Here is an 11,439-nt window from a genome sequence, read left to right as displayed (position 1 = left end):
GGAAAGTCCCGTTCCTGCGGCCGGGGAGCGGCTCTGGGGCCGGGCCGGACCGGGGGAGCGGCCCCGGTGTCCCGGGAAACCGGAGAGGAAGGCTCGGAGCGGGGATTCCCCAGGAGAAGCAATAAAGGCCCAGGGGCTGATTCCCGGTGTTCTACCAAGGGGGATGTGCGGGGTCACCTGCGGGAATTTGGGGTCACCTGGGGGAATTTGGGGTCACCTGGGGAATTTGGGGTCACCTGCGGGAATTTGGGGTTCACTGGAGACATGAGGGGGGCCCAGCTGCCCCCGGGGGTGCCTGGAGCTGCTCCCAGAGCCCCCAGTGCCCCCAGCCCAGGAGGGACAGAGGGACGGATGGCAGTGGACAGACGGACAGAAGGATAAACGGACGCGGTGACAGATGAGCCGAGCGTGCCTGTGGGAGGATGGACACACAGCTGATGGGCACATGGACACACGGACACACACACAGACACAGGGATGTGCAGACAGACAGACAGAGCCTGGTTTGGCAGCTGTGCTGTCCTGCTGAGCAGCCAGAAGGATACGAGTGGCCAGGCCGGATGGCCGGACAGACAGACGGACAGCTGGGGTGGCAGAGGCTGGATGGCTGGACAGACAGACAGACAGCTGGGGTGGCAGAGGCTGGATGGCTGGACAGACAGACAGACAGGATGGCAGAGGCTGGATGGCTGGACAGACAGACAGACAGCCGGGGTGGCAGAGGCTGGATGGCCGGACAGACAGACAGACAGGATGGCAGAGGCTGGATGGCCGGACAGACAGACAGCCGGGCTGGCAGAGGCTGGATGGCTGGACAGACAGACAGACGGACAGCCGGGGTGGCAGAGGCTGGATGGCCGGACAGACAGACAGACAGCCAGGGTGGCAAGCCCTGCAGAAGCACTTGGCAGTGGGAGCCTCAGGTTGCCGAGCCACACCTTGGGGCGGGGAAGGGAGAACAAAAAAAAGGAAAGAAGAAGCTCCAGAGGGAAGGAAAGCAAACAAACAGCAGAGCCCCAAAGAACAGCGAACTCCGGACCCCGGCAACGCCGCAATCCCGGCACGGCCAGGCCAAAGGGCGGCCAGTGGACCTTGGTCACCGGCGCAGCGGGAGCCACCGGTGCCCCGTGGCCATGGCGGTGCTGGGGGCCGCGGCGGCGGCCGTGGCCGGGCTGCTGCTGCTGCTGGTGCTGGTGCCGGCGGCCGCAGCCCGGCTGGCTCCCCTCCTGTGGGCAGACGCTGCGCTTCCAGGACGAGGTTTACACCTTCGAGGACGTGGACCGGCGCAGCAACCGCGCTGCCTGGGCCCTGTGCCGGCGGCTGGGGCTGCAGAGCGGCCGCACGGTCGCCGTGTTCCTGCCCAACGAGCCGGCGTACCTGTGGACGTGGCTGGCGCTGGCCAAGCTGGGCTGCCCCATGGCCTGCCTCAACTGCAACGTGCGGGGCCGGGCGCTGCGGCACGCGCTGGACGCCGCCCAGGCCACCCTGGTGCTGGCCAGCCCCGGTGAGAGGGGACAGCAGGGTGTCAGGGGCCGTGGGGGACACAGGGAGTTGTGGTCACCAAGATCTCACTGTGGTCACCAAGGCCACTCTGGTGCTGGGCAGCCCCGGTGAGAGGGGACGAACAGAGCGTTCAGGGGGCTTTGGGAGCTTGGTGGGGTTGTGGTCACCAAGGCCACCCCAGTTGCCACCAGCCCCGGTGAGAGGGGACAGAGGGGTGTCAGGGGGCGTGGGGGACACAGGGAGTTGTGGTCACCAAGGCCACCTCGGTTGTCACCAGCCCCGGTGACAGGGGACAGCACAGTGTTGGAGGGCTTTGGGAACATGGGGAGTTGTGGTCCCCAAGGCCACCCTGGTTGTCACCAAGGCCACCCTGGTGCTGGCCAGCCCCGGTGAGAGGGGACAGCAGGACGTCAGGGGGCACAGAGGACATGGGGAGTTGTGGTCACAAAAGTCACCCCAGTTGTCACCAGCCCCAGTGAGAGGGGACGGCGGGGTGTCAGGGGGCATGGGGGACACGGGGAGTTGTGGTCACCAAGGTCACACTGTGGTCACCAAGGCCACCCCAGTTGCCACCAGCCCCGGTGAGAGGGGACAGCGGGGTGTCAGGGGGAGTGCGGGACACGGGGAGTTGTGGTCACCAAGGTCACCATGGTTGTCACCAAGGTCACCCCAGCTGTCACCAGCCCCGGTGAGAGGGGACAGCACAGCATTGGAGGACTTTGGGAGCTTGGCAGGGTTGTGGTCACCAAGGCCACCCTGGTGCTGGCCAGCCCTGGTGAGAGGGGACAGCAGGGCGTCAGGGGGCACAGAGGACATGGGGAGTTGTGGTCACAAAAGTCACCCCAGTTGTCACCAGCCCCAGTGAGAGGGGACGGCGGGGTGTCAGGGGGCGTGGGGGACACGGGAAGTTGTGGTCACCAAGGTCACTGTGGTTGTCACCAAGGCCATCCTGCTGCTGTCCAGCCCCGGTGAGAGGGGACAAACAGAGCGTCCAGGGGGCTTTGGGAGCTTGGTGGGGTTGTGATCACCAAGGCCACCCTCGTTGTCACCAGCCCTGGTTACAGGGGACAGCAGGGCATCAGTGGGGACTTTGGGAATGTGGGGAGTTGTGGTCCCCAAGGCCACCCCGGCTGTCACCAGCCCCGGTGACAGGGGACGAACGGAGCGTTCAGGGCACTGGGGAAACCTGCCCTGCACAGGGTGGTCAGGGGGGCTGTGGGGACAGGGGGGGCACAGCCACCAAGGCCACCCTTGTCCTTGCCAGCCCCGCTGAGTGCACGTGTGGTGGAGAGTTTGCATGTGTGTCACTGTCCCTCCATGTGTGTCACTGTCCCTTCATGTGTGTCCATGTGTGTCACTGTCCCTTCATGTGTGTCACTGTCCATTGTCCCTTCACGTGTGTCACTGTCCCTTCCCGTGTGTCCATGTGTGTCACTGTCCCTTCGTGTGTGTCACTGTCCCTTCCCATGTGTCCGTGTGTGTCATGGCCTGGATGTGCCTGTGCACATGTGTCACTGTCCATTGTCCCTTCACGTGTGTCACTGTCCATTCATGTGTGTCGCTGTCCCTTCCCATGTGCCTATATGTGTCACTGTCCCTTCATGTGTGTCACTGTCCCTTCACGTGTGTCACTGTCTCTTCCCGTGTGTCCATGCGTATTACTGTCCCTTCATGTGTGTCACTGTCCCTTCCCATGTGTCTGTGTGTGTCACGGCCTGCACGTGTGTCACTGTCCCTTCATGTGTGTCACTGTTCCTTCCCGTGTATCCATGTGTGTCACTGTCCCTTTGCGTGTGTCCGTGTGTGTCACTGTCCCTTCCCGTGTGTCACGTGTGTCACTCCCTGGGGCCCCCGTGGGATCGGGGCTCCCCTAGGGGTGATTGGGGCCCCCCTTTGGGGTTACCGTGGGGCCCTGACTGATCGGGACCCCCCTTTTGAGGTGCTCAGGGCACCCCTCGGGCAGGTTGGGGGGACCTGGGGAGCAGGGACCCCCTTGGGAGGCTCAGAGCGCCCCTGGGGGGGTGTGGGGTGGCTGGAGGGGATCACGGGACCCCCTCTGGGGTGCTCAGGGGGCTCCCCAAAGTGTGGGGGTGTCTGGGCAACCAGGGACCCCCACTGGGGCACACAGGGTGCGCCTGGGGAACCTCGGGGTGCCTGGGACCCTTGGGTTCCCCATCCTGGACCTTTGGGGTGCCCGGGACCCTTGGGTCCCCCATCCTGGACCTTTGGGGTGCCCGGGACCCTTGGGTGCTCCATCCTGGACCTTTGGGGTGCCCAGGACCTTGGGTCCCCCATCCTGGACCTTTGGGGTGCCTGAGACCCTTGGGTCCCCCATCCTGGACCTTTGGGGTGCCCGGGACCCTTGGGTCCCCCATCCTGGATCTTTGGGGGCCCACACGATCACAGCTCACACTTGTGACGTGTCTGGTGCCCACCTGGGGTGCTCTGGGTGCCCATTTGGGATGTCTGGGGCGCCCACCTGACCAGGTGCCCACCCGGGGCCCTCAATTCATGATTCTGAGGGTGCCCACCTGGCCGGGTGCCCATTTGGGGGCACCTTGGAGTGCCCACCTGGGGACGCCATCCACGATTCCCACAACGCCCACCCCACTGCCGTCCCTATTCAGGGCATGCGTCCCTATTCAGGGCATGCTGGGCGCCCGTTTGGGATACCTGGGGTGTTCACCTGGGCGCCTTGGCCCATCTGTGACTCCGAGGGTGCCCACCTGGCCGGGTGCCCGTTTGGGGCCCCCTTGGGTGCTCCCCTCTGTGTCCCCTCCCACACTCTCACCCCCGTGGGACCTCCCCCGTGTCCCGCAGAGCTCCACGAGGCCGTGGAGGAGGTGCTGCCGGACCTGCAGCGCGACGGCGTCCGCGTCTTCTACCTGAGCCGGGCGTCGCCCACGCCGGGCGTCGAGGCGCTGCTCCCCGCCATCGAGGCCGCGCCCGATGAGCCCCCGCCCGCCCGGCACCGCGCCGGCGTCACCGGCGACTCCAAGGCCATGTACATCTACACCTCCGGCACCACCGGTGAGCCGGGCGATCTCGCCGCGCCTGGGCTGGGAGGAGCTTGAGTGGGTGGGTGAGGATGGGCAGCTTGGAGGGGTCCTGGGGGGTCTTTCTCCAGCCCTGACCACCACGGGTGCACCTGGGCCAGGTGTGTGCCGGGTCCACAGGAGGGTCACTCATTGGGGTGGGGTGGGACATCCCTGGTCAACCCCCAAAGCCAACCAGACCCAACTCCCGGCCATGGTGGCTCCACCTGGGCCAGGTGTGTCCCGGCCGTGCCCACACAGGCCGGTCAGCACGGGCAGGTTGGAGGAGTCCTGGGGGGCTCTTCCTCCAGCCCTGACCATGGTGGCTCCACCTGGGCCAGGTGTGTGCCGTGTCCACAGGAGGGTTGGGCGTCACTCACTGGGTGACAACCACAGGGATGACAGTCCAGGAGGGGTGCGGGGAGCACCCAAGGGAGCCCTAAGTGGGCACCTGGACAGGTGGGCACCCTCGGAAGCGTGGATGGGTGGGCCCAGGTGTCCAGGTGACACTGGATGACCACCTGGATAAGGTTCCTCCGACGAGGGACAGACACCCCCAGCTGCAGAGGGCTTTGCCGCCCACTCCCCGCCCCGGAGCCCCCATCCCACCCGGGATTTGTCCCCCCAGGGCTGCCCAAGGCCGCGGTGATCACGGAGATGAGGCTGATGATGATGGCCAGCCTGGCCCGGATCTGCGGCCTGCGGCGCGACGACGTCGTCTACACCACGCTGCCGCTCTACCACTCTGCCGGGCTGCTGGTCGGGCTCGGGGGCTGCCTCGAGGTCGGTACGTAACACCGGGAACGGACGGGAACGGGAACGGGAACGGGAGCGGGAAGAGGAGTGGGAATGGGAACAGGAACGGCCGGGAGGGGAGGAGGGAACGGGAGGGATGGATGGGGAGGGATGGATGATGGATGGATGATGGATGATGGATGATGGATGATGGATGATGGATGGATGATGGATGATGGATGATGGATGGATGATGGATAGATGATGGATGATGGATGATGGATGATGGATGGATGATAGATGGATGATGGATGATGGATGATGGATGGATGATGGATGGATGGATGATGGATGATGGATGATGGATGGATGATGGATGGATGATGGATGATGGATGGATGATGGATGATGGATGATGGATGGATGATGGATGATGGATGGATGATGGATGGATGATGGATGATGGATGGATGATGGATGATGGATGGATGATGGATGGATGATGGATGGATGATGGATGATGGATGGATGATGGATGGATGATGGATGGATGATGGATGATGGATGATGGATGATGGATGATGGATGGATGATGGATGATGGATGGATGATGGATGATGGATGATGGATGATGGATGATGGATGATGGATGGATGATGGATGGATGATGGATGGATGATGGATGGATGATGGATGATGGATGGATGATGGATGATGGATGATGGATGATGGATGATGGATGGATGATGGATGATGGATGATGGATGGATGATGGATGATGGATGATGGATGGATGATGGATGGATGATGGATGGATGATGGATGATGGATGATGGATGGATGATGGATGGATGATGGATGGATGATGGTTGATGGATGATGGATGGATGATGGATGGATGATTGATGATGGATGATGGATGGATGATGGATGGATGATGGATGATGGATGATGGATGATGGATGATGGATGGATGATGGATGATGGATGGATGATGGATGATGGATGATGGATGGATGATGGATGATGGATGATGGATGGATGATGGATGATGGATGGATGATGGATGATGGATGATGGATGATGGATGATGGATGGATGATGGATGGATGGATGATGGATGGATGATGGATGGATGATGGATGGATGGATGATGGATGGATGATGGATGGATGATGGATGGATGGATGATGGATGGATGATGGATGGATGATGGATGATGGATGATGGATGATGGATGATGGATGGATGGATGATGGATGATGGATGATGGATGATGGATGATGGATGATGGATGATGGTGATGGATGATGGATGATGGATGGATGATGATGGATGATGGATGATGGATGATGGATGGATGATGGGATGGATGGATGATGGATGATGGATGGATGATGGATGATGGATGGATGATGGATGGTTGATGGATGATGGATGGATGTTGGATGGATGTGGATGGATGATGGATGATGGATGGATGGATGATGGATGATGGATGATGGATGATGGATGGATGATGGATGATGGATGGATGATGGATGATGGATGGATGTGGATGGATGATGGATGGTTGGATGATGGATGATGGATGATGGATGATGGATGATGGATGGATGGATGATGGATGATGGATGATGGATGATGGATGATGGATGGATGATGGATGATGATGGTTGGGATGATGGATGGATGGATGGATGGATGGATGATGGATGATGGATGGATGATGGATGATGGATGATGATGGATGATGGATGGATGATGGATGGATGATGGATGATGGATGATGGATGATGGATGATGGATGGATGATGGAGGATGGATGATGGATTGGATGTTGGATGATGGGATGATGGATGGATGATGGATGATGGATGGATGATGGATGATGGATGATGGATGGATGGATGGATGATGGATGGATGATGGATGATGGATGATGGATGATGGATGATGGATGGATGATGGATGATGGATGATGGATGATGGATGATGGATGATGGATGGATGATGGATGGATGGATGGATGGATGGATGGATGGATGGATGGATGATGGATGGATGGTTGGATGGAGACAAGGGTGAAAGGGAACAGTGGTGGGGTCACCGTCCCCCCGTGCCGTGTCCCCCAGGTGCCACCTGTGTCCTGCGGGCCAAGTTCTCGGCCTCGCAGTTCTGGGCCGACTGCCGGCGCTACAACGTCTCCGTCATCCAGTACGTGGGCGAGCTCATGCGTTACCTGTGCAACACGCCCAAGGTGAGACCCCGCCCGCCCCAAACCCCCCCGCGGGGGTCAGCGGCCCTCTGGTGACACCCCGGGGTGGCCCCTGTGCCCGTGTCACCCGCAGCGCGCCGATGACCGGGAGCACGGCGTGCGCATGGCCATGGGCAACGGCCTGAGGGCGGAGGTGTGGCGCGAGTTCCTGCGGCGCTTTGGGCCCGTGGCCGTCTGGGAGTTCTACGGCGCCACCGAGGGCAACGCCGGCTTCATCAACTACACCGGGAAGGTCGGGGCCGTGGGTAGGGCCAACAGGTTCCTCAAGGTGAGGCCGCACTCATCGGGGTGGGGCGCTGGGGACGGCGCCGGTGACGAGGGGACGATGCCTTGAGGGGCCCAAGGTGGCGCCTCAGGTTGGGTTTCAGCCAAGGAAAGGGGTCTTGGGTGCACCTCTTGGTGGTGGAGCCAACAGTGACACCCCTGGGGAAGTGAACGCCATCCTCAGGTTGGGCTGGCACAGAAGCAGAGTCCCCAGAACCCCCTTTTCACACCCAAAATGAGTCCTCTCCACCTGGCTGGCCAACGTTGACTCAACAGTGGTGATTTGCAGCCTGGTTTTGGGGTGTCCATGGGGCCTGGTCATCTTTGGTGCCTCTTTGGTGCCAGGTCTCAGCCCTCATTCACCTGTTGAACAAAAGCTGCAAAAAATCAGATTTTCTCCCCACTTTTTCCACATCATGTTGTCCCACAGCTCCTGAAGTTGGAAGATGCCACCATGAGCTCATTCACAGCTTGAATCAATCAGATTAACCCTAATTTAAACAGGGTCGAGATAAGATTTAACGATTCTAACTAAAAGGTTTAAAATTAAAAACAAATAAAACCAGATGGTTTTTAATCCCCAGAATGTTGGGGATGGGGGGGACACACCCAGGTGGGTTGGAACAAACCAATCACAGCAGACCAGTGGAAGGAAATCCTCCTCCCTGTTTTTAATCCCACGTTTCTCCCTCCCCTGCAGTTCTTCGCCCCCTTCGAGCTGGTCAGGTACAACGTGGAGGAGGACGAGCCCGTGCGCGACGAGCGGGGGCTCTGCATCCCCGTCAGGCCCGGTAAGGGACGCGCCTCGCCGGGGCTGACACACCCCAAAACCACCTCTCAGCCCTGGCCACCACCACCCTGCGGGCTGGAAGCCACCAGGAACCCCTGGGAGAAGCCAAAGCAGGGCTTGGGCAGTCTCCAACCCTCCTCTCCCTCCCCGAAGGCGAGACGGGGCTGCTGGTGATGAAAATCACCACCAACACCCCGTTCCACGGCTACGCCGGCGACTCGCAGAAGACGGAGAAGAAGATCCTGAGGAACGTCTTGGCCAAGGGCGACGTCTTCTTCAACAGCGGCGACCTGCTCATGATGGACGCCGAGAAGTTCATCTACTTCCAGGACCGCGTCGGGGACACCTTCCGGTAACTCCCGAAGCCTCCCCGAGCGATCGGGGACAGCCCAAATCCGCCCCGGTCACAGCCCCGTCCCTTCTCCTCCCCAGATGGAAAGGGGAGAACGTGGCCACGACAGAGGTGGAGGCCACGCTGGGCTTGGTGAGCTTCATCCAGGAGGTCAACGTCTACGGCGTGGCTGTGCCGGGTGAGTGCCGCCGAAATGAGGGACCGGGGGGTGTCTGAGGCAGGCGACGCGTCCCCGGCAAGGAGGTTCAAAAGGGACTTCAAACATCCAGAGCTGTTTTGAGCACAAAACCTCCCCCACAACGGCCCCAAGGATCCCCCTCCCAAAAAAAGTTACAACGGGACTTGGTTGCCCAAAGCAAGTGCCAGGTGCGGGGTCCGTGTGGCAGCAAAGGAGGCAAAAATAGGAAAGATTCACCCAAAATGAGCAGCCGGCATCGTTCTGGTGCCTCCACCACCATCACAGAGGCCTCTGCGGCACCAAAACTGGGACAGACCCACCCAAAACACGTTTGGCCACACAAGACCCCCCACAGCAGCGCAGGGCGCCCCGAGAAGGCTCCAGGGAGGTGGAGATGGTCACCTGCCCCAGGTGACCGCAGGCGGTGTCCGCAGGGTGCGAGGGCCGCTGTGGCATGGCCGCCGTGTGCCTCAAGGACGGGGCCACCTTCGACGGTGACAAACTCTACGCCTTCACGAGGGACACGCTGCCCGCCTACGCCGCGCCCCGCTTCGTCCGCATCCAGGTCAGCGGGACCCCCACCCTGTGGGGCGCCGGGGGGGCTTCGGGGGGCTGGGGTGGGGCTTTGGATGAGGATGGTCGAGCTCTGGAGGACCTGTCAGGCCAGGTGGAATCGTGGAATGGTTTGGGTTGGACTTTGGAGCTCTCCCAGTTGGGTCCTGGCAGGGTGGAATCACGGAATGGTTTGGGTTGGAAGGGACTTTGGAGCTCTTCCAGTTCCAATCACAGCCAAGTGGAATCATGGAATGGTTTGGGTTGGACTTTGGAGCTCTCCCAGTTGGGTCCTGGCAGGGTGCAATCATGGAATGGTTTGGGTTGGAGGGGATTTTGGAGCTCTCCCAGTTGGTTCCAGTCACGGCACTGGTGCCCCCTCAGTTTCCAGTGACGCCGGGGGTCACCCTGTGCCAGTAACGGTGCCCTGGGGACAGTGTGGGGGAGCCACCCCATTGTTGGTGGCACTGTCCGGTCATTCCTGGTGACGGTCACTTGGTCAGGGGTCACTCTGTGCCGATGACGGCGTCGTTCGGACGATGGCCTTGAGGTCCCCCCTTTCCCATGACAGTGGTGGTCACTGTGCCAACGGGGGTCACCCTGTGCCTACAGGGGTCACCTGGTGCCAATGGGGGTCACCTTGTGGCAACGTGGGTCACTCTGTGCCAACGGGGTTCACCCTGTGTCCATAAGGGCCACTCTGTTCCAACAAGCATCACCCTGTGCCAACGAGGGCCACCCTGTGCCAATGGGGGCCACTCTGTGCCAACGGGGGGCACCCTATGCCAAGGGGGTGTCACACTGTGCCAACAAGAGTCACCTTGTGCCTACAGGGGTCACCTGGTGCCAACAGGGGTCACCTGGTGCCAATGGGGGTCCTTGTGTGCCGATGGGCATCACCTGGTGCCAACAGGGCTCACCCTGTGCCAACGAGGGCCACCATGTGCCAATGGTGGTCACCTGGTGCCAATGGGGGGCACCCTATGCCAAGGGGGTGTCACACTGTGCCAACAAGAGTCACCGGGTGCCAATGGGGGTCCCCGTGTGCCAACGGGGGTCACCCTGTGCCAATGGGAGCCACCTGGTGCCAATGGGGGTCACCCTGTGCCAACGAGGGCCACCCTGTTCCAACGGTGGTCACCTTGTGCCAACAGGGGTCACCCTGTGCCAACGGGGGTCACCCTGTGCCAACCAGGGCCACCCTGTGCCAACAGGGGTCACCTCGTGCCAATGGGGGTCACCCTGTGTCCACAAGGGCCACCCTGTCTCAATGGTGGTCACCTTGTGCCAACAATGGTCACCTTGGGCCAATGGGGTTACCCTGTGCCAATGGGGGTGACTCTGTGCCAAAGGCGGTCACCCTCTGTCTACAATGTGCACCCTGTGCCAACGGTGGTCACCTTGTGCCAACAATGGTCACCTGATGCCAACGGGGGTCACCCCACACCAAAGACCCCCACACGTCCCCCAGTCCCGGCGCCCCCGCCTGCGGCTCCGCGCCAACGCCGCCGAGGTCGCCGCTGCCGCGGCCGCGGCGCTCCCCAACGCCGCCGTCCCTGTCCCCAGGACGCCCTGGAGATCACGGGCACCTTCAAGCAGTGCAAGAGCAACCTGGTCAAGGAGGGCTTCGACCCCGGCGTGGTGCAGGACCGCCTGTTCTTCCGCGACGACGCGCGCCGCTCCTACGTGCCGCTGACCCGCGACACCTTCGACGCCATCCGCGACATGAAGATCAGTCTGTAGCGGCTCTTC

The 11,439-nt window shown here is 61.1% G+C and overlaps 1 protein-coding gene across 1 annotated transcript; it reads left to right on the top strand.

Annotated features, from left to right (window-relative positions):
* Nucleotides 1-257: 257 nt before the first annotated feature.
* SLC27A5 (solute carrier family 27 member 5) lies at nt 258-11,434 on the top strand. The gene is given in 11 exon segments (XM_063425011.1): nt 258-1,237; nt 1,239-1,504; nt 4,324-4,533; nt 5,167-5,325; nt 7,409-7,533; nt 7,625-7,819; nt 8,516-8,606; nt 8,759-8,957; nt 9,038-9,135; nt 9,570-9,700; nt 11,254-11,434. Coding segments are annotated over 11 exon segments (2,466 nt in total). The 5' UTR covers nt 258-422; the 3' UTR covers nt 11,431-11,434.
* Nucleotides 11,435-11,439: the final 5 nt, after the last annotated feature.

The sequence above is a fragment of the Prinia subflava genome, unplaced genomic scaffold, assembly GCF_021018805.1.
Source record: "Prinia subflava isolate CZ2003 ecotype Zambia unplaced genomic scaffold, Cam_Psub_1.2 scaffold_48_NEW, whole genome shotgun sequence".
Classification (NCBI taxonomy): Eukaryota; Metazoa; Chordata; class Aves; order Passeriformes; family Cisticolidae; genus Prinia; species Prinia subflava.
The sequence above is the reverse complement of the archived record's forward strand: the minus strand, read 5'-3'. Positions and strand labels throughout refer to the sequence as shown.